The 22,062-nt window shown below is 41.6% G+C and overlaps 1 protein-coding gene and 1 long non-coding RNA gene across 8 annotated transcripts in view; one reads left to right on the plus strand and one right to left on the minus strand.

The window, feature by feature from the left end:
- GALNT18 (polypeptide N-acetylgalactosaminyltransferase 18) overlaps window positions 1–22,062 on the minus strand; it is a 195,208-nt gene that overhangs the window by 17,421 nt on the left and 155,725 nt on the right. The window contains exons 10-12 of one of the 7 annotated variants that reach the window (XM_086894584.1): window positions 7,213–7,278; window positions 5,540–5,619; window positions 3,936–5,257 (exon numbers count right to left, since the gene is read on the minus strand). The exons of 4 other annotated variants lie outside the window; for them this stretch is intronic. In XM_086894584.1, coding sequence (XP_086750710.1) covers window positions 5,113–5,257; window positions 5,540–5,619; window positions 7,213–7,278 — 291 coding nt within the window. In that variant the 3' untranslated portion in view covers window positions 3,936–5,112. Of the gene's footprint in view, window positions 1–3,935; window positions 5,258–5,539; window positions 5,620–7,212; window positions 7,279–22,062 lie in introns of those variants that run through there. 2 more of the 7 variants (XR_015288470.1, XM_086894579.1) reach the window with 2 other exon arrangements.
- LOC147652355 (uncharacterized) lies at window positions 17,833–19,718 on the plus strand. The gene is made up of 2 exons (XR_015288484.1): window positions 17,833–17,966; window positions 18,147–19,718. It is a non-coding gene; the product is annotated as an uncharacterized LOC147652355 (long non-coding RNA).

Below are 22,062 nucleotides of genomic sequence, written 5' to 3' on the forward strand. Positions count from 1 at the left end.
AATTGTCTTTTCTTGGAAGGGCCATGAGAAAGATGAAATGGAAGCTTCAGGCTGTAGGTGTGAGGACTTTGGTAACTCAGTGGTGGCAGAGGCACCAAATGAATGCCCCTGTCATTCACTGTAGCTATTCCATTCATCTGTAACCAAAGGGAAACTGGAAATCATGCTGGGTGTATTTGGGAATCTTTTCAGTGCCCAGACTTCCCTGGTATTTTTTCACTGATGATGTTGTAAATTGTTTTATGTGTGAGCGTTCTCATTTGTGAAAACTGGCAAAATAGGAGAGAAAGCAGAAAAAGCAGAACAAGCCAGGTCTGCCAAAAGATTTAGGAGCTTCATGAAACAAATAAATAAATAATAAGTTATAAATAACTAAATATCAATCAATCAATAAATAAATGGAGTGCTGGAAACAGTCAATGCAGGGATTGAATACAATCACAACAAATGGTGATGTTTTGGACAAGACCTGTCTTTACCTCCCTGTAACACTGCCAGGGCAGATGTAACCTGACAGAACTGAGTTAAAATTAATTACCATTAATAGTTTAAAATAATCTAAGGTTTTTCCCCCCTTAAGAAAGTTTCATTGATTTCACCCCACAGAAAGGTGACAAGCCTGGGCTGGCTGGAGTGGAGTGAAAGTTTTAGGAGGTTGAACACAGAAAAGCTGAAGAGTTCAGCCGTGCCCTCCAGGAGGAGAGCAGGGAAATGAAAGGAGTGGCAGGACACATTTCCAGAATGGATGGTTCTGACTGAAGGAAGGGTTGAAGTGTAAGAACTGTGGGCACACCGACAGGATCACACTGCATCCACACCCCTGGTTATCAACATTCCTGCAAACAGAGCTGATGCCTCAAAAAAACAATAAACATTTAGAATGCCCTTCCTAGACAGGCCAAGAGCAACTATTTTAGACATGCCCATGATCTATTTAGACCTTTTTGGGGGTTTTTTTTTGAGAGAGACTGAGGTAGTGACAGAGCAAAGACTATAAGATCAAGATGATCTTAAAAGGGAATTGTTAGGACACGCTGCAGATAAAATTTTGTTGCAGCTCGTTTACCTCTTACCTGAAACTACTACTAGAAAACATAAAGGGAAATTGTCAGTTATTGAAATTTTTAACTAATAGGCAGGACATTTAATTTCAGCACATTGTCACAGAAAACACGACACAAGAAAATAAAGGGGGGGTTGCATTTTTTTTCCTTAATGACAGTATCAGTCACTGGAAACCAACGAGCTCTGACTCTGAGAAGTGAAATCTGCAGCTCTGCACAAGGAAAGCAGTGTGCCTGCAAACCCTGAGGGCTGAGCTGCTTTTATCAGCTCAGACATCTCAGCCACTTTTATCAGCTCAGACACCTCAGCCTTGGGCAGCGTGGCCCAAAGGCTGCAGGGAATCATTTCACCTTCTGTACAGACAAACCAGCTCACACTGCAGCTCCAGCAATCATTTCACCCTCTGGACAGACAAACCAGCTCACACTGCAGCTCCAGCAGCTTTCTGTGCTGTCAAAGCAGTGGTGGTTCAGCCTGGGAAGAAGCAGAACCATGGCTCTGGCTGGAGGAACTACTCAATTCTGCTTGTTGGCAAAACTCTACAGAAGCAGAACAATCAAATACAATTATGCCCAACAGATTTAATTAGCAGCTTGCTAATTAAGAGAGCCTACCTGCTAATATCACTTCATTGCTCATTGTGGGCCAGTTAAAAAAGAGGTGAGAAATCTTGAATTCTTGCCTAGTGTTGGGAAAGGCACCTTTCACTGGGTGAAAAACCAGTTTACTGGTTTACTGGCATGTAAAACCAAGCTCAGACTAAACCAGGAGGTGGTAGGGGGACAGCCTGGCCTGCAAGGCTCTTCCAAGATGTCACTTTGCTTACCCAGCAATGGGGACAATATTTAACTCTTCTATATATCATTACAAACATTTTAGTCTCTTATGCAATAAATCCATTTCTTACTTCACTTCAGAACTGAAAACACTGCACAACCTTGCAGCTTGACTGCTGTGTTTTCCTACTAGAGGAATCACATCAAAAGCACACAACCTCTCAAAATTCAGTCTGAGCAGCATGTCAGCCAGCAGGGATGCACTGCTGTGTGTTGCACTTGGCCAGAGAACTTTGCTTAAATCCTACTGACAGTCCCTGGTTCCTGTCCCCCACCCTGAGAGTGTGCAGTCCCTGCACTGGAGGAACACAGTAATAACTGTTGGGGTGAAGGGAGGAGATCCATGTGGTAAAAGGGAATTAACAATTGACACTACTGATTACTGTTCTAGTCTGAAACCTAAAGCCACTACATATGAAACCACAGTAAAGCCCCCCTTTAAATAATTTCATATATTAAAAATACTTAAACTGCTTTCATACCAGATCTTCCTGCTTCTATTTCCTTATTTGCATTCTCCAAAATACTTTTTGAGATTTTTTTTCATTTTTTTTTTAATGGCTTCTAGTTTGGGATTTTTTTGTTAAAGGGTGGAGCACAAATTAGTTTTGTGTAGCAGGCTGTAGGAGATTACCTGAGCTACAATAACTGAATTACCCTCTCAAAATGCACATGTTAGCTATGCATATCTATGCCTTTTTATTGCACATATTTTAAAATGACCTTCAGGTAAAGTATGGCCTTACAGATTAAAACCATGCTCATGCTTTAACACCCTGTCTCCCTATAGACACACAGCATGCACTTGTGATTTAAACAAGCTGTTGAGCAGATAAATGGTCACAGCAGTCCTTGAGGAGGATGCTTTTAACAAGCATCAACAAGCACAGGAGCTGTTTTGCAGTCCACTTCACAAAATGGACAATTGAGGCACTTTTGCTTACAACACCTGAAAAGATATGGGCAAAATGCATTTTACCAGCACATTTTTTCCACAATATTGCAAATGTCACCATCAACCAACACAACAGGACAGAAATTCTGCAGTAATCCAGGGCAGTGATTTGTTCAGCAACCTCTCCAGTATTTCCCATTTGGAAGTCCAAATGACTGGACACTAAACATGGACTACTAAGTTGTTGGAGTAACTTTGAAAATTTTACTCAGAATCCAGACTTTCCATTTCAGCCACAACAGCAAATGTCACAGCAGTGCTTGTTCAAGGGATTAGAGTTTAGACAAAAATGTATTTAGTTCCACTGAAGTCAGGACACTGGCTGTATGCTGATTTCCAGCGTTCATTCCAAGTTCCTCAGCAAAGCAAGCACACATTCTCACATCATCATCACACACACTCTCCCAGGGGAGCTCTGAATTTCCACAGAAAGAACCCTGCTTGGATGTTGGTACCCAAGCACCACGTAAGAACAGCTCCCTTCCTCTGTCACAAAATAAACCTCCCTACATTTCATTAGTCTGCTCTAGCCCACAGCATTTTACCATCTTGTTTTTTTCACCACAGCAGCACTGATGTACAACTGTGTCTCCTGGCAGGGAGAACTTCTGCTCAGGAAATCAGTTCGGTTGGACAAAAGGCACTTAGCTTCTCAAAAAGCCAATCTGCAAGGATTCAGCACTACCATCAGTGAGAACCTCTCTAAAAACCCGGGCAGGATTTGTGATCCATGAAATCCCAATGTGTGCCCTGAGCCCGTGGCGCTGGCACCTCTCCCTTTCTTAATACCTGCTGAGAAACTTGGCCTGCCAATACCCTCCTGTCTGTAAACTGGCACCTTTCAGCTAAAGGACCAACTATTCTGCAGCTTTCTTGAATTTATTTTACTACAAGTGTCCCATCTAAAGCCATCACTTCATTTCTGTTTGCTCTCCACAATAATCTCTCTGTCTATTCACACCCAAACAAGAAAAGCGAGATTGGTATCACATAATTAAAATAATAAAATGGTTCCCTAAATCCTCATAGGAGGTGAAAGTGTGAGGTTTAGTCAAGGTATTTTTGTAAAACAATTAATCTTTTTCTTAATAAAAACCATTTATTTGCCCTGGATGAAGATATGGAAAGGATGAGAACATGAATGAGTGGTAGTTGAGAGCTGGATAGGATTCTCAGGAAATCATCATAATGACTAGAAACTATTAGAGAAAATGAGGTGTTTGAAATGTTCACACCTGCATTTCAGGTGAACTAGTTTGCTCAATGTTATTTTTTTTCTATTTAATATTCTAAACTTAACAGTTTCTAAAAATTTGCTTGACTATCAAGAAAATGTACAATATTGCAGTGAAAACAAAAGCTGTACTCAGCACTGCTACTCAGACCCACTCCAGAAATAAGGAGAAGCAGCTTCACCCTTTGTCATTGGAGCAAGCCATTCCCTTGCTCATTTCTGGGGAATGCCAGGACTCTCCCTCTCTCCTGATGCAATCTCATGCAGCAAATCAGCAGGGAAGAGAAAACGGAGAGTTTGTGCTTGGAGTCACAATCTCCCCTAAATCTCAGGTGTGACATTCAGAACAATTCTGGCCCTTCTATTCCACCCCTCTCCTCTGAGACTAATTCTGCTTTCAGCTGTACTCTTGACATGTCACTGGCAGAGCTCTGTCACTGCCAGAGTGCATCCTCTGCTCAGCCAGAGCTCCCAAACCCTGCCCAGCTCACACACGGGACAGGGACAGGACAGGGACAGGGAGGGAGCTGGGCAGGAGAGCTCCAAACTGGAAATAAGAGCTGGTGATTTACAGAGGTTTAGAGCTGAGACTGGGCATTGGAACCCAGCACGAGCATGCAGAATATTTCTTTGCTGATGTTAAAGATCCTCTGACAAGCTTTGTTTGCTTCTGTTTTACACAGGGGGATGATGCTAAACACGACCCTCAGAATTCCCTCTCATATTTCAGCTCCAGCCCAGCCTGGCCAGACCAAAAGGCTGGGACAGACCTCACAGGCTCAGATCAGCCACTCAGTCAGGGCCTGGCAGATGGAAAGGTGCTGCTGCTCTTTCTGAAAGTCACCAACTCCATGTTCATGGCAGGTTTCCCCTAGGGCTGGAAGGATAATTTTGGTGCAATGCTCACATCTCGTGTGTTGCAGTGGTGCAGTGCAGAACACACCCTAAACCTGCCATGGAACAAATTAAACCCCAGACAATTCAACCAACATTTTCTTGCCCAGTGAAAATATTTCAAATACCTAGACAAGATAAAATCTCCCCAGCCCTGCCATGATGCTGCAGAGTACAGGGGAAGGTAAATGAGCTCTGCTTACTTGGACACAAATGCACAGCTTTGGCCTCTCAGTGATGTCATGTAGAGCTTCTGTTCTTGAGCAGCTTGCCCTGAAAGGTCAAATTGTGATTCCCACTGCAATTAACACTGAAATTCCACTGACTTCGAGTGCAGTGGGATTTTTGGCTCCAAGTTTGTTATTAAACTTTGAAAAGCCATCAGACTTTATAAAGACTTCAGAGCTGAAGTGGGTTGCCAGTTGCAGTAAATTATTCATAGGAGCCAGTTTATCATGTAGCAAAAAGTTACACTAAGATGTTCAACTTAACACAAGATGATTATCTGAAGGATAAATTGCTAAGTCCCCACTGGAAGTTTAGAGCAATACATACCAATTTTCAGGCTGAAAGCCATTTGTAATCCTTGTGGCAATGCTCCCAGATGAAATCACGCTGGAGACTGGAACAGGACTCTGCATTTATAATGAGCAAACTTAATGCTCAGCACCAGCAGTATTTATTTGCTACCCTGCCTTTGGCATAATAACTCTGAGGGATAAGAATCCTGATTCACCACTGCTTTATTCCATCTTTGAACCGTATTTTTCTCCAAATGAATCCATGAAGTCATTTATTGTCAGGAGTAAGATATTAACATACTAGGTCCAAAGTCTCACAGCAGATTCACACTTGACTGTAACTCCAGCTAAAGAGCAGCCTGGTGAATTCCAGTAAATCCAGATTTAGCTCCCATTGCCTTTACTTGGCTGTTTGTATTGTTCCTGATCCCTATCCTGGCATTTCTTGTTACAGAAACACATCTGAAACAGCTTTCCAGCCCTGATAAGAAAATGCCCAGCAGAATCCAAGTTCATTCTAAGCAATACAAGCACATACATCACTAAGATAAAAATCAAGTGTTTTCTCATTTACTATTCATGTGGGAAGCGGCAGAGGAGGGAGGCTGTGCTGTGGCAGCAGCATCTCTGTGTCCTGTGCTGAGGAAGGAAATACATGAGAACATGGGCTGAGGATTATGGAAAGTTACCCCTGAGCCACAGGTCAGCCCTCAGAAGATTCATGCCATTCTGCAGGCAGGTTTTCAGCCAGATGATTCAACTTTAAATCCATTAGGATGATATTTATCCCTTTTGAGGATCTATTAACTATGAATCTTGCCTTAGTGAAGAGCTGACAAACAGCTCTGACATACCAAGCGTAGCAACACCTTACCTTGGATTTTAATTGTGTTAAAGTGTGCAAGAAAGACTCACTATTTCACTTCAGTGTTCAGATTTGCATCTGCTGAATTAAGGCACCAGCATATTGATTATCTGCCCTGCCTGCTCCTCTTCATGTCTGTGCACTAATTAAGACCCCAACTCTGAGCAATAATATTTGATAATAATAAAACCAAGGTTCTCAGAAACTTTCAATAATACAGTGTGGTGCTGTAAATACATGCTTAAAGGTGCAAAAATGTTAACACTTTAATAGAAAATAGACAGGTACTAAATGCCAGACCTTTTCTTCTTAATTTAAATTCATGAACTCATATTGCAGTGGAATACCTAATTCTGGTGTTGCCTACTTTGGTATTCTGCTTTGGTTTTATTTAAAACAAGCAAACAAAAATCCTATTACTTAAGCTCCACTTTTTAAATGGAATAAAACTGTCAATCATGGGTTTTATATATGCTCTCATTATTTACTGCCATAGTTGTCCTAATTCTGGTAAGTACAGAATTAACAGGACCTGGATAAATTAAAATTTTACTTGATTTGCTTCCTAATGCTTCTCTGGGTTTTGCTCTTTTCTCTGCACAAGATCTCTACATCTCTTCCACAAGAAAAACTTTAAGGAAAAGGCATCAATAGAATCCAGAACCATCTGTGTCCTGTTTTTTATTAAAACACGTCTTATGGCTCCTGTGACTTGGACCTATCTGCAGTTTCCTTCATCCTTTCCCACCAAACTCTCTCTCACCTCCACAGTTTCCTTCGTGATTCCTAAAGAACACCATGTCTTTCTTACCCTGTTCTCCTTTCCTTCCACACATACTCACCAGGAAACAAACAGCCTTTCTTTCCATATGCTGATGCACAGGGCCATCCTTTAGAGCAGAGCTGACCTGTAGGCAAATTCAAATCTCAGCTAGTGTACTGCCATCTGTGTATAAGCTCTGCATCAGTAACTTCAAAAGCAGATTTTTTACCTTTTCATAGCTAGACTTCCAGATACTATGGGCACAGTCACCTTGAACCTCTTCCCAAGTCATCAAATCTTGCCATTCAGCCTATTTGTCTTGCAATAAAATACAGCTTTTCCACCCAAAGTTGACCTTGCTGGTTTCCTCACTGATGTCAAGACTCATGCCCACTTCAAATCCCTCCTGAATGTTTCTGAAAACTCGGTTTCAGGACAGCAATATCCTTCCTTTTGTTGTTTTCCACTCTGCTTAAACTGTTTGTCTTCATTTTCAAAGCCCTTTGGAACCCTTCTCTTGTTACTCATCAGCCAAGCAAGTATCACTAGCTTATCATCCAGCTCCTGATTGCCAGCCTTCACTCTCCTCTGCCCGTTCCACAGAATTCCTCAAATGTCCAAAAATAAAAAAATATATCAGAAATTTTGATTTTGCTGATGAATCCAAAGCATTGCTCAAGAATGCTCTGTCAGTACCTCCAAGCACTCCCTTCTCCTCTCTCCCAGAACCTCCTGCTCCTAATATTTAATAAATACTAATTCTATTTGTAGGCTTTAGCTCTTCAAGTCAAGGGTGCAGGTTTTGCTCTGAGGTTGTGAGGCCCTTGATATAAATGAATTCTGGTCATTATTGGAATGCCTGGAACTGCAATAATAACAAAACAATAAAAAAGATGCAGTGCTGGGGATGAATCAGGCAGCTCACCACTCCCCACAAAGTGCTTCTTCCAGTGGTACAACCTTCTGAGAGATTTCTAAAATGAATTGTTATTTCTAACACTATTATGTTTTCCAAACTAAATTTGATGACTTTTTTTTTTTTTTCTACAAGGGACAAGTTAAGGCAAATTACAACCAAGTGCTACAATCTCTTAAAATGCTCTACAGTAAACACCTTGATCTCAAGGGCTTTGAGGTTCTTGTTTGTGTTTGTTGGAGGTTTTCAGTTTGTGGATTCATTTGGTTTTGCTTTGCAATCCAGCCCTGTCATGTTTAATTCTGTAAGGCAGTGAGCAATGCCTGTGGATACTGAGGTCCTTTAACTCCTCTCGTGTTCCACAAGTGCTGTAATTTTTCATCATTTTGTGACAGGATCAAAGTGAGGCAGTTCCTGCACAACTCTGGAAGAATCCCCAGTTCCCTACAGGTATTTCTTAACCCCTAATCCTACTCTTTCTCCCGAATTCACTGAAAGGAATCACAAATCTGTTTCTAGGATTAGAGGAGCCGGTCTCACCCGTTCTTAGAGTCACACGTGCATTTGATGTCAGTTTTCCAAGGTACCACACTGACACAAACACATGCAAATTCAAGGAGAAAAAATGACCTAAAATGTAGTTACTTTTTGTGCTAAAGACAAAATATGGACATTAAAACTTTTCTGTGGAAGTGAGGCAACACATTGTAACCTAAGCTGATTTTTCCAACTACAAACAAGGACATATACTTGTTTTTCCCCACAGAAAAACCCACAAGAACAATACACCCACACGAGTTCATCAGCCAGAGTTAAGCTGATGAAGTGACCTTCATGCAAGCACCTTTGAGAGGACAAACTGAAATGTCAAACCACCTGCAACCAAAGAACTTGCTTAGAGACTAAAGTTCCAATGGAAATGCCAAAATTAATATGCAAATTAAAATGAAAATAATAACTTAGAACTTCCCAGAGTGCCAGAGCACTTTGACAAGAGGGAGCCCCCAAGTTTTCACCTACTCTATTAGCAGGGTTTCCTTCAGCAGCAGTTGTAACCTCCCACTTGACCTCCCAACCTCTCTGAAATAATTATACTCTGAAAGCCTCACTGTGGATATTGTGCAAGTTGTGAATTAGGCGGGAGCACAGCCCACCTGGAGACCACGGGATGAGCAGCACTGCCAGTGCTCCAACACCCTGGGGAGGGACAGAACCCTCTGCAGTGCAGCAGAGGGCCAAAACCACCAGAACAATACCGAATTTCCCTTTGTTCCAACACAGACACAGCACTCAGACAATTCTCTTCATGGTTTCGTCTCTCACACAGCTTTGGGAGTTGTCTCACAGCTGAGATATCAGGGAACACCACCCTAAAGGATTATTACTCGCAGGTACACTGTGCATTTCCATGCCCAGAACATTCAGTGCTGCAGTCTCAGTGACAAACAGCTGCTCTCATACCAGCTCCCCCACTCGAGCTGCTCACTGGGTACCTCTGCAGCCTTTCCCAGGTTACAATCAGACACTTTCAGAGCCAAACTTGACACTGTTTGCCTCAGGTTATCATGTCATACATGCCCACTTTGACAGGAAAGGCAAATACTATATGTAGCCTATTTTCATGCTCAGTAACATTATTTTTAATAAACTATAACAAATGAAATCTCTGTCAGGTTTAGCTGCCTGCTTTGTCATAATATGAATAAAATTTCAGACATCCTTTTCTTTAAATGACTTATGTGACTTACCAGCACACACACAGTACTCACAGCAGAGTATTAATGGATGAGACTGATTGAAATCTGATGTTGCAGACATGACTGCAAACCAAAGCAAAAAACACGTTTATATATTTTTTTTTTATTATCTCTGTCCTCAACAGTTAAGCTTTTCTCTTGTTATAAAAGAGCAAAGGCCATGTGCATTTCCCTGTGGGTTTGTGCTGGTGGGTGGCTGTGGTGTGTCTGCTCAGTGGGCAGAGGAGGGAGTCCTCCCTCCCATGGACAACAAAGGAAAATTACTGTTCCCACCTGGGCACAACCAGGAATGTTTTGCCTCTTAAACCAAACTAAACCCATTAAGCTGAAGAAAAGATTTATCATCTTTTAAATGGAAAGCATCAAAATCCAAGCAAATCCTTAATCACAGTAGCCTACAAAAAGTAAAAATATTGTGCCTTAGCTGTACATAATGTATTTCAAGTAATAAAGCCCATCACTTCAAGTGATTTGTTTCAATCTTTCCTGTTGGTCTCTCTCTGTAGAGACTGAAAGGAGCTCATGAAGTTTTATCCATCCCAACTGTATCCTAAAAGAAAATTTCTTCCCTGAAATACTTTTAAGCTCTCCAAGTGGAGGTGTATATATATATATATATATATATATATATGCCTTAATAGAATGGGCACTTTCCCTGCCCACCAAAGGTCTTGAAGAAGTGGCTCCACTGTTTTCAGGGTGACAGCAAATGCCACTCAGAGAAAGAAGTCACACCTAGAATTTAAATGAAGATCCTGCTCACTATGACCTCATGCAGAAGCTGGAGTTTCAATCCTGCCTGTGCTCATGAATAAATTGCAAAGTTCACAAAGCTCTGCAAGTAAGACTGAGATGTGTCTCAGGCTGGAATACTGTGCTCATAGCCCAGAGATTCCTCTTTTCTGCTCTTCTGACCCCCAAAGAAGGGCAAAGGAAAGCATCACCTAATTAATTTCTATCCCTGAGTGCACTTTTAGTGCTAATGGCATTTTTTTATCAGAAAGGGAGAAGAGAAGAATGCCATTGGAAACAACCACACACCAAGGTTTCTTACAGGAGTGTTTGAGTCCCAAAAGGTTTTCTGAACTAGGATCAAATAAACAAGTAAGGCAGTTCAAAAAGCAGAAAATTGTTTTGATGTCAAGGAAGACATTAATTCAAGTGCTCTGGCTGTGAGGAAGCCTTACTGGGCTTGGCTGAGTGAGCTTCACCTCTGCTTCACCTACAACGTGCCAGCTCTGCGTGTGCCCCCTGCACAAACCCAGCCATAACCCCAGCAAGAAATGAAACTGCACAACCTGTGATGGGCAAAGGCACATTGCTTAACCATGCAAATGCTTTGGGATCTCCTCCTCTCACCCCCTGATTTTCATTCATTTCATTTCATTGCTAGGCTATTCAGTCAGTGAGGGCTCGATACAAACTCAGGCCTTCATGGACCAAGAAGGGGCTCAGATTTCTGAGTAGCAGCTTATCAGATGGATGAGGCAGCAAAATCAAACCAACAGCTCTAAACCCAGGCTGTTTAAATGACCTTCAAGTACAATACTGAATAGCTAAAAGGGCTCTGCTAAGCTCCAGGCTGCTGAGGTACCACCGGGCTGTGACTCTGAGCTGCCTTCAGCACCAAAGACAGATTATGTCAGATTTTTCCTGCATTTTCTGTCTGTCTTAGGAGGCTTTATTTTAATATCTGAAGTAGATTATCCCATAACAGTATCTGCAGGACACAGATTTAAAGAAAAAGCCTGCTGTCTTGCTGTTTAGAATTAATACAGAAACTAGGCACATCAGTCACTCATAATTAAAAGTCACTGAAGATTCACAATATAAATAATAGTTCTTTCAGGACTCTTTTAAGTAAATTAATTTTACAATATCCTTTTGATTGTTCCAAACCAACAACAATGACTACTGCTAGCTCCTTAATTTGCATATGAACAGAAACACTAGTAAGGATTATTACGATTGTCTATTGTACAATAAACCAACAATTTGTATTATTTTGTGCAGATTGTCCCCAAAGCACAAATCCATGGCCCTACACAGGCCCTCTAGGGCTAGATGCTTCCTTGGAGGGCAGGGGTGGCAGAGGCACGCACGGAGAAATTGTGGTTTGGGAATTAATTGATAATTAGTGGAATGGAATTCTCCCCTCCTTCCCAGGGGACACTGGCCCCTGTCCACAGGGGAGGGATCTCCCCTTGCTACACACCTGGAGGACACAGCTACAGGCAGCTACAAGTTATTCCTACACAAGTTATTCCTTCACAAGTTATTCCTTCACACACAGGTTATTCCTACACAGGTTATTCCTACACAGGTTATTCCTACACAGGTTATTCCTACACACACAGGTTATTCCTTCACACACAGGTTATTCCTTCACACACAGGTTATTCCTTCACACACAGGTTATTCCTTCACACACAGGTTATTCCTTCACACACAGGTTATTCCTTCACACACAGGTTATTCCTACACACACAGGTTATTCCTACACACACAGGTTATTCCTACACACACAGGTTATTCCTTCACAGGTCATTCCTACACACACAGGTTATTCCTTCACACACAGGTTATTCCTTCACACACAGGTTATTCCTTCACACACAGGTTATTCCTTCACACACAGGTTATTCCTTCACACACAGGTTATTCCTTCACACACAGGTTATTCCTCCAGAAGTCATTCCCCCAGCACGTGCCTTCCCAAGCCCACCGCCGCCAGCCTCTTGAGCAGAATCTCAGGGCAGTCTCCAGAGACTCCAGGCAATTTGTCAGCCTCCAGAACACCTCACTGTGGGACCTGCACCTGCCAGATTCACTGCAGACACACAGTGGAACAGGTAAAATCACACCACCCACATCCTGATCATTCAACACAAAATCTCTTTGTGTGCTTCAGGCCAACAGAGCCCTTTCCTCACAAACTGAATTTGAATTGTACTGGCCCTAAAAGGAAGTGCCAGGAAAGTTTGTTCCTTCAACAGTCATGGAACAATTTGGGAGAGGAATGGGAAGCTGAGGAGACAGGCTACATCCTCATCCTGAATCCCACTGATGTAGCTGGTGCTGGTATGTGTTGAGCACTCTAAAACCAACTTCACATTCTCTGTGGCACAAGGGGAACCAGCTTTACTCTCCTGTTGCACAAAGCATCTCTCTGACTTATTCGAAGCTGCTTTGCATTTAAAGCCTGATTTAATTATTATTTAACTAAAGCCATTTCATTAGGCACCTCCTGAAATCCTTGGGCCAGCCCAGCTGAAATCAGAGCTTTAGTCACTGTCCTGTGATCCTGAAGCTCACAGAGCTTGTCCTTCATGATCAGCTGTTATCCATCCCCGCTGTTATTTACACTATTGACTCCCAGCTGCCACGCTTTCCTGCTGGAGATGAAACACTTCCATGGGTTACTCTGGCTGGTTAAAGGTACCTTAGATCTTTAATGCTTGGTTTGCTCCTTTAAAGAAGAGGTGTCAGAAGTATTAGAGTTTCTTTTATATCTACCTCAAATGTTGGAGTTTTTAGCCTTTGGGGAAGTGATGGGCCTGAGGTCATGGAACTTTTCCTCACCCCTGTCCAGGAAACATATTTGTCTTGGAGCTGGCAAATTTGGGAAGAGATGGAGTTATTTCAATGCCACTTATTTTCCCACACAGGGGGCTCTTCTCTTGCCCAAGATGAACTGGGTTTCATCTGCTTTTATGACAGAATAAGAAAATAAAATACCGTGAGATCTTTTCCTTGCTTCAGCTGACCGAGCTCAAGCAGGGGCTGGACTAGATGATCTCCAGAGCCCTCCTCAAACATTCTGTGACTCTGGGAAATAGATTCCCATCAGAACAAGGCTGAAAACTGCTGGAGCAACAAAGTTGGAGGGACAGGAAGAATCCCAAGAGGTAAATGTTTAATTAACAAAAAAGTGAATCAGTATTGATGTTTAGAAGTCTAAACAGCGCCAAAGAGGCTGAAGTAAACACCAAACCTGACACAGTATTTGTAGGCAGCGTCATTTCTTCTGAGTAACCTTAACTACAATGCAATCTCGGGGAAAACTGATCAAATTACAGAATTCCATCAAATTTCTGTGCAGCAAGTAGAGCCTGCCCAGGAATGGGAGCCCTGCAGAATCAATCTGTGATCATCCAGGCTCCTGCTGCAGGTGGGGCATGAGGCACCTCAGAGTGCCAGCCACGAGTGTCACACGTCTGGCACGATGACAGACCCACCTGACAGCTCGTGTTTAAATGTGCCTCCAGTGCTCAGGAAGGTCCCAAGACCCTCAGGCTACCCCGAGGCAAACACTCCCAGTTACTCCTGTTACTTATCATATTGAATTTAAAAATGCCATCTGGGGAAAAAAACCAACCTGCTCCAGAAGTGCTCACACCCCCCCAAATTCATAGCTGCTAACAAGAAAGAACTTGAAATTGATGTGATGTTTAAATCAATCCAGTAGATGAAAGGACTTAAGTGTTGTGACTGCATTGGACACAAATAAATTAAATTATGATTAGTCAGTCACTGCCATAATTTGATCCAGCAGCACTGACAGCACAGAACCCTGGGGTCAGGCAGTACCCAAAATATGCCCCATATAATGAAAACACTGTGCAGGCACAATTTAACAAAGGAAACCTTTTTAGCACACTGTGTCCCACTAATGCAATGGTATTTGATAATTTCTGTTTGAACAACTCAAGATTTCCTCACGTAAACACATTGAAAGACAAGTAAAAAATTTAAGGATTTGGTTCTGTGTTAATATAAAATAAAAGATCAAATTAAACCCCAAAGCCAACATGAAATTTACAGCCCTGATTTACCATGATCTACTTCTCCCAGAACGAGTCTTGTTCCTGCCCTTTTGGTCAGAGACCTCCATCCCAAAGGCAAAGCAGCATCATCTAAAAAAATTCCAGGTTTAATGCAGTAACCTGAGTTTTATCCTTTTTAAAAATTTTTATTTAAACCTCATGTTACTTTAGCAAAACTAGCAAATCCATGAGCTGTGTTGCTATTTTTAACCTCCCAAACTGCCATTTGTGAGTCAGTCAATGCAGACCTCACAGTTTTAAGGCTAATTTGAGAGCTTGAAAGCACCAAAATTAACTGCTGAAATGGAATATGCATGCTGAACAAATCACTACAGCTTTAACACAGCAAGAGCACCAAAGCTCCAACGTCCACAATCAGAGCAGTTCCATCCCAAAACACCCCAAATTCATTCTGCAGCAACATCAGAATGACTTAAATGCGCTCATCACTGTATAATTTGTGCAATCACCCGTTAGGAGAAATAAAACAACAAAAAAAACCCCAAAAAAACCAACAACAACGAAAAGGAAAATCAATTCAAGACATTTAACAGCTATACAAAAACACACTAAATTCCCCCCCAATTTCTTTAAAGGCATACCATTATTCATCCACTGTTAAAATTAGGTGTTGTTTCTGAGCCCTCTCATCTGAAATGCAATTCCAAGAAGCCCTGGCTGTGGTTGCCATTTCCTGACACTCAGCAGATTCAGGAGCCAAAGAGGAGCAGCAGTTTCTCACTCTGCTCCCCTGCATGCCACAGGCTCTGCATTTCCTCCTGCCTACCCCTAAGTGCAATGATTTGTATTGCATTAAATGACAATTTCCATTTGGACAACATTTACTTTCTGTGATGCCCAGTGCCCTGCTCTGATGGGAATGTGCACCTTATTCCCAACAGGCATCCAACTGCCTTTAATTTCTAGCCATGGGCAATTGAAACCACCCTAGATTAAAATCTCTAGTGTCCCTTGTTTTCTTTGGGTAAAATACATCCACTTTGTAAATATATTCAGACTTAGACTGAACTCAACTCTTGCTAAGAGCTAGTTTGATTGCTGATTTCAAATAAATTATCTGACAAACACAGCTCTCTCCTTGGCTTCCAAATCAATGCAGGTTTCGTTTTTTTTCCAGAGATACTCATAAATATTCCATCAACATTTTATGTGAACAAATAATTTCTGACATTCTCTGTGCTTCCCAATTGGACAAATGATGGTTAATGAGGAGGACAAAAAAAAAATCCCCTGTTCACAGAAACACAGTGTGGATGCAATCATTCCATAAACATTTCTGCAAATAACCACACTCTGCAAGTGCTGAACAATACCAGGGAGAAAGGAAGCTGAAGCTGAATTGCTGATCAGAATCTGAATGAAGGCTGTGGAAGTAATATGGGCTCATGTAATTACAGAGGGAGTTAAATATGCTTTCATGGGGACTGAACTTGGTCCACGAATTCTAAATGAGCCAGAGGATGACTTCAATTAATGGAATGACATAATAAAATTATCAATAAAACTAAAGTAACTATAAAGTGAATTTTCCATCTAGTGTATTAACTACCTTCTCTAATAGTTAATAACATACTGTTAAGAATTAGAGAAACAAGAATCTGACCTTCAGAACTTGTGTGTGTGGTGAAGTAACGAGAGACAGTGTAGTATCAATCAAAAGAATGTTTAAATTGACAGCCATCCCACAATTACTGCATCATCCATCTCCAAGTGCTCTACATGTGCTCCAATAACTGTTGCTTTTATGCTGAATTTAGATTGTAAGAGACAATTGGCTTTAAAAACTGCTGATTGAACTGCCAATTTGCAATGAGAAGAGACACCTTTAAAATATGGATAACTCCAGTAGCAGCTACATAATACCCCAGCCTGATCTATTTCAAATTAATGCACTTACAAAATGTGAAATGCTCCCATAGATTCTGAGACTAGACTGCAGGTACCCAACACCACTGCTCTGGTTCTCCAAGAGAGTGAAATAAAACCATTTTCAGATGAGCAAAGGCAATTCCCCATCTCGTTTGAGGAAAGTTTGCAAAGGGGCTGGGGCAGAGCTGGGAGGGGGCAGTGACTGAGCACTGACAGGAGCAGCACCCCCAAACCACCCTGAGTGCTCCAAAGCCCTTCAGCACCAGCCCACAGCTCTGCATCCAAATCCAAAACCTACTCCAGGCTTCTCATCGAGAAGCACAGCAGGATTTCACCTCTGCATTTTCAAATGTTCTGATATTTTAACCTGCTGAAATCAATTTGACCAAAACTTACCTTACAAAAAATCACTTCTTATAGCATAGCACAAGGGAAAAAAAGAAAAAGCCTGAAAATGTATGTGCATTTTTATTTCCTAAATGAGAATGGCTCTGAACTGTTGTATAATATTCAGGATAACAACTCTAATCTCTTCTAAATTTGAAAAGTACATGAGAGCTTGAAATGCTCTGATAATTTTAAATTCTTAGGCACTGCAGTTTCTCTCAACAGTTTGTCTCAATTACATTTTCAATGCATTTTTTTTATATTACAGATATTCTGGGCAAATTGCCTTAAAAATGTACACTAGAGAAGAAAGCTCTTAAAGTGACCATAAGAAGCTCAGTAATAATTATTTAAATCTCATAATATTTAAAAAAAACAATCAAAAGGGGGCACTACATAGCCTGGAAATCAATTAGTTTAATATTCTACTTGCCTTCTTCCTGCACCAGCCTCACCTATTAAACAAAATGCTGAATAAATTGTTTCTGGTCAGACTATAAAGACAGCAGACATATTTCTCCTCTCCTTCCAGATCAGGAGCAGACACATCAGCTGTGGGCAAGATAAGCAGCAAAGATGCTAAAGATGGATTTGGTCATACAGAAAGGCAGCAGAATTCAAAATGAAGAGAATAACCCAAATTTGGCTGAGAGGCAAACACAACACCTAAAGCAATACAGAAAACAGGCAAGGTAATGATAACAGGGCACACAAAACACAAAGTGAAAATGCTTCATAAATGATTGAAACCAAACCTGAGCGCAACTGTGATGTGCAGCACCATCAACTGACCAGCTTTTCTTAAAAGCTACAAATGAAAGTCCTCCCAAAGAAATCACAGTGAGAAAGGCCCTGGTTTAAGCTGAGTGGTCTAAGAGGGAAGCAGAGGTGTTAATTGACTAATTGATTAATCCCACTGGCTCTCCACAGGAGCATCTCTGTGGCCTCAGGTGCTGCTCTGAGCACTCCACCAGCTCCCTTGCTACTGTTTTTTGCTGACACCATGCATGATTCTTCTCTGCAGCAATGTGATGAAAGCTGAGTTTATCAAGCCTAGGTAAATTACATCAGATTTCTTGCCAGTTGAAGTTTCTATTATCTCTATGGAAATCCTGCTTTGCTAGGCAAAAGCTGAGCAACTGAATGTCTTTGATAGCATTTTCTGACATTGCCTCTGATCAGCATTTGCAATCTGTCCTCCCATTAAAGGTTAACTTACGCTTCTCTATCATTTCAGCACATCTTCTAAAATATGGAAAATTGCACCAGGACCTCTACTGCAAAATATTAAATAGTTCTGCTACCATAAAAGAGCTCTTACCCATTCTCTGAGATGAGCATTTCCCTCTTATTTAGAAGAATGGATGAGTGAACAGATACAGCACATTACAGACAGCTGCTTTCATTCCTCTTACATTTTCTGTAATGTTAGGGGTTTTATTTGCTTTTTCAAACACATCTTCTGTGGCACTGGCCAAGTGATCTTTGACTGTCCTGCTGCATCTACCTGCTTAAAAGAGCAGTCATTTCCCAATCAGAAAAATGCTTGGCCATTTTTAATTTCTTTCCTAGAGCCTTCTTGGCTCTAAGTTTTGAAGTAATTCAAGTCCTTAATATTCTTCCTCACAGCACTTAAAAGAATTGAACTGTGATTTGAATTCTTGCATTTTGACCTCAGCTCAGGCCCTGAAACCTGGATGCCAAGATTGGTGCTTCAGCCAGATCACTAATTTCAGCTTACAGTAGTATTTTCCTTTTTCATTATTCATGCTCACCTTCAGCAGTGATCCTGTACACTAGGGAATAATACCGATTTCAGAACCATATAAGACATTTTTAAGTTGTTTTGTTTTTTTTTCATTCTAGACCATTCTATTGAAGATAAAATTTCTTCAAAACAAAACCATTTCTCCAAGACTACAAAAATCCTTTATGCTTCCAAACAAGAAAATCAATGTTACTCTTAGGAAAAAGAAGATTATTTCTCAACTCTTGCATTTCACCGTGGTTGGAGTTTCAATTCCAAGTGATCACTTCTCTCAATTCTCACAGGCACACACAATGTTTTCACACTACATGGTTTCAAACACAAAAATAAATAAGTAGAAATATCCATTCCATTATTTCCAAATTGAGGGATGTAGAAGTTATTCCCTCTGATCCAGAATAATGCAGTTCTACAGCTTCTTTCCTCTGCTCTTGTTTTCAGTCAGTGAAGTGAAATGTACAAAGGACCTATCCCAGGTCTGGAACCTGGAGAAGGACCTTTTGTGCTGATTCTCTGGAGTTCCAGTGTGTTTTACCCTCTGAGCAGAGAATGACATTCATTATGTCTGACACTGTTATAAAATGAGGAGACAGGTTGGTCTCTGTCCTGTTATTACACAGACTTGTATTCTGTGTAATATATGTATTCATGAGTTGCAAAATAGAGTGTGTAAATCCCTCAGACCCATCAGATCCACACTCAACAAGTTAAAAATTCAACACCACAGACCTTCACCTGCAAGGAAAAACTCTCTTATTTAGGTTGGAAAAGACTTTTGAGTCCAACTGCAAACTTAACACTGCCACAGCAAGTACAGAAATAATTCACTCATGGCAAGTGGCTTAGTATAAAACTGCTCCAAACTCAGAAATCAGATTAACAGATTCTCCCTCTGAAACTCTGGGCTGAAGGAAATAATGAGAATTTAGCCAGAATCGAACTTAAGGAAAAAGATGAGAAAATGAAGTTATTATACAATGTGAAATATACAATGTGTTGAATATGTGAATATACAATGAATATGTGAAAATACAATGTGTTGTTCATCCACAACACATCCCCCAGAGGAAAGCACTGCACTGCTGTGCTAGGCCAAGAAGGGCTGCTTGGTTTTGGAAGCCTCTGGAACATCTCTGCAGCTCCCTGATGTACCTGGCATGTATTCTAGAGGGGCTGCAGCTTCCAATTCATCTTCTCAGGTATACATACAAAAACTTGACTTTGAAAAGGGTTGCAAAAAACTAACACCAGATCTTGCTTCCCTTGCAGACAAGGTCACAATTCCCATTAACTTTACTATGATCAAAATCAGGATTTATGCGCCAAAAGAAATTAGCAGAAATATAAATAGCCTTAATAAACTACTCAGCAGGAATGTTTTATATAAGACATTAATTGCCACAGCAATTTGCAGAATATGTTTAAAATAAAAAATATAATTTATTAATGCTGATAACCAGGCAGTTTCACTGACTCTCTACATTATCTTCTATTACTGGGGCATCTACTGAGCTGAGCAACTCAGATTGGGGGTGGGGGGAAAGCTATTTATTGTGGAAAAATATCCTTGCTCCCAGAAATCAAGCATGTACATAAAGGTTCGGGTTAGGCCCAGTGCTTGGGTCACCCCACAGGAGCTGATGGAAAAGGCAAAGGATGAGCAGGAGCCTGCAGGAAGAGGAGCAGAGAGGATGGGAGTGCCCAGCCAGGCTGCCTCTGCAGCCTGCAAATCCCTCAGATCCACCCTCACAAGCTCAAAACTCAGCACCACTGATCTGCACCTGCACTGCAAAGCTAATTTGGGCTGGAAAAGGCTGCCAAGGTCAGCAGGCTGCCACAGCAGCCTTGCTCTGCCTGCTGCAGAGAACCCACAGCAGGATGGCACTGGGTGTTCTGCCCAGCTCAGGTCCTGCACAGCCCCTGAGTGTCTGCAGCCAGGAGAGGATCATCCTCCATTCACCCACTGTCCAGCTGGACATGTCTGTACCCAAGAGAGGATCATCCTCCATCACCCACTGCCCAGCTCAGGTCCTGCACAGCCCCCTGAGTGTCAGTACCCAGGAGAGGATCATCCCCCAACACCCACTGCCCAGCTGGACATGTCTGCATGTCTGCAGCCAGGAGAGGATCATCCCCCAGCATTGACTGCCCAGCTCAGCCCATGGTGCTGGGAGAAGTGCTGCTGTCCTGTCAGGCTGCCCTGCACACTGTGAACATGTCCCACACTTGTCCCCGAGGCACACAGGAACACCAGCCCCGAGTTTTCATGTAACTGAGAGCTGTTAAACAGCTGCTGTGCTCCCTTTTACTGCCTAAAAAAGCCTGCCTGAAATGCTTTTATTGTAGACACCTCATCTTCAGGGCAGTGATTTTTCAACTCTGAAGGGCCAGTCATTGATCCACCTGCAGGTTTTGTTGTTTTCTTCCTTATTCCCTGACAAGCAGCATCTGTTGCATCTGAGGCCTTCTGTTAAACTATGTTCTTGCACAGAGTCTCAATTTGCAATGCTTATGTGTTTGACACACACACACTTAACAAACTTCTAAATAACAGAAGACATTTTCTGAAATGTGTGAAAAATATCTGTGTATGAACAATTACCATGCAAAGAGATTTGACTGAAGGAAAGAAAGCTTTCATAAAAATATATATGATAAGCACTTTAAAAGAAGCATTCATGAACCATACTAAGAGGTTTAGAAGTTTCTGGGAGTTTTTGCAACTGCTCCCAGTACTTGAGACGCTGTGCTTAGAATACATGATGCTTTCAGGTCAGAGCTCTGTACAGTGTGAGCTGGCAGAGCTTTATGTGCTGGCAAGACTCCCTTCCACAGAGATGCAATAATTCACACCAGGCAGGGCTGGTGTCACTTCTGCAATCTCTTGCAAGAATATGAAATGATATAAATGGGTGTCCCTTCTCACCTGGATTTCTTTTCTAGTGATTCTCTCCATTTAGTCTTCTGACCCTGGTCCTCAGCTTGAATTCCTCAAAATCTAACTGGTTTCTATTGACTTTCACATCACTGGATGAGCTTTGGGGTTTAACTGCTTATAAATTGAGAATTATATGAGCCAGACGCTATTGAACAAGGGAACAGAACTGCCCATTATCCCCTCAGTCATGAGCAATTTTCAAGGTAAATCTGCACTTTAAATATCACTTCATTGATTGATGCTACTTATTTATTATATAATAAAGTCTCTAATAATGTGCTATTTCATTCTCATAAAAGAATCTTCTAAACTGTCGCTCAGGAGCAGTTTTAATGCAAGTGACATGCTGTCATCAGCCTGCCTTCAAGATTACAGGCCTGGTTAAACAGCAGTGTTCACCACCAACAACAACAAACATCCAGGCTGAGGCAGAGCCCAGAGTCAGGA

Source organism: Cyanistes caeruleus, chromosome 6 (assembly GCF_971803275.1).
Source record: "Cyanistes caeruleus chromosome 6, bCyaCae1.hap1.1, whole genome shotgun sequence".
Lineage (NCBI taxonomy): Eukaryota > Metazoa > Chordata > Aves > Passeriformes > Paridae > Cyanistes > Cyanistes caeruleus.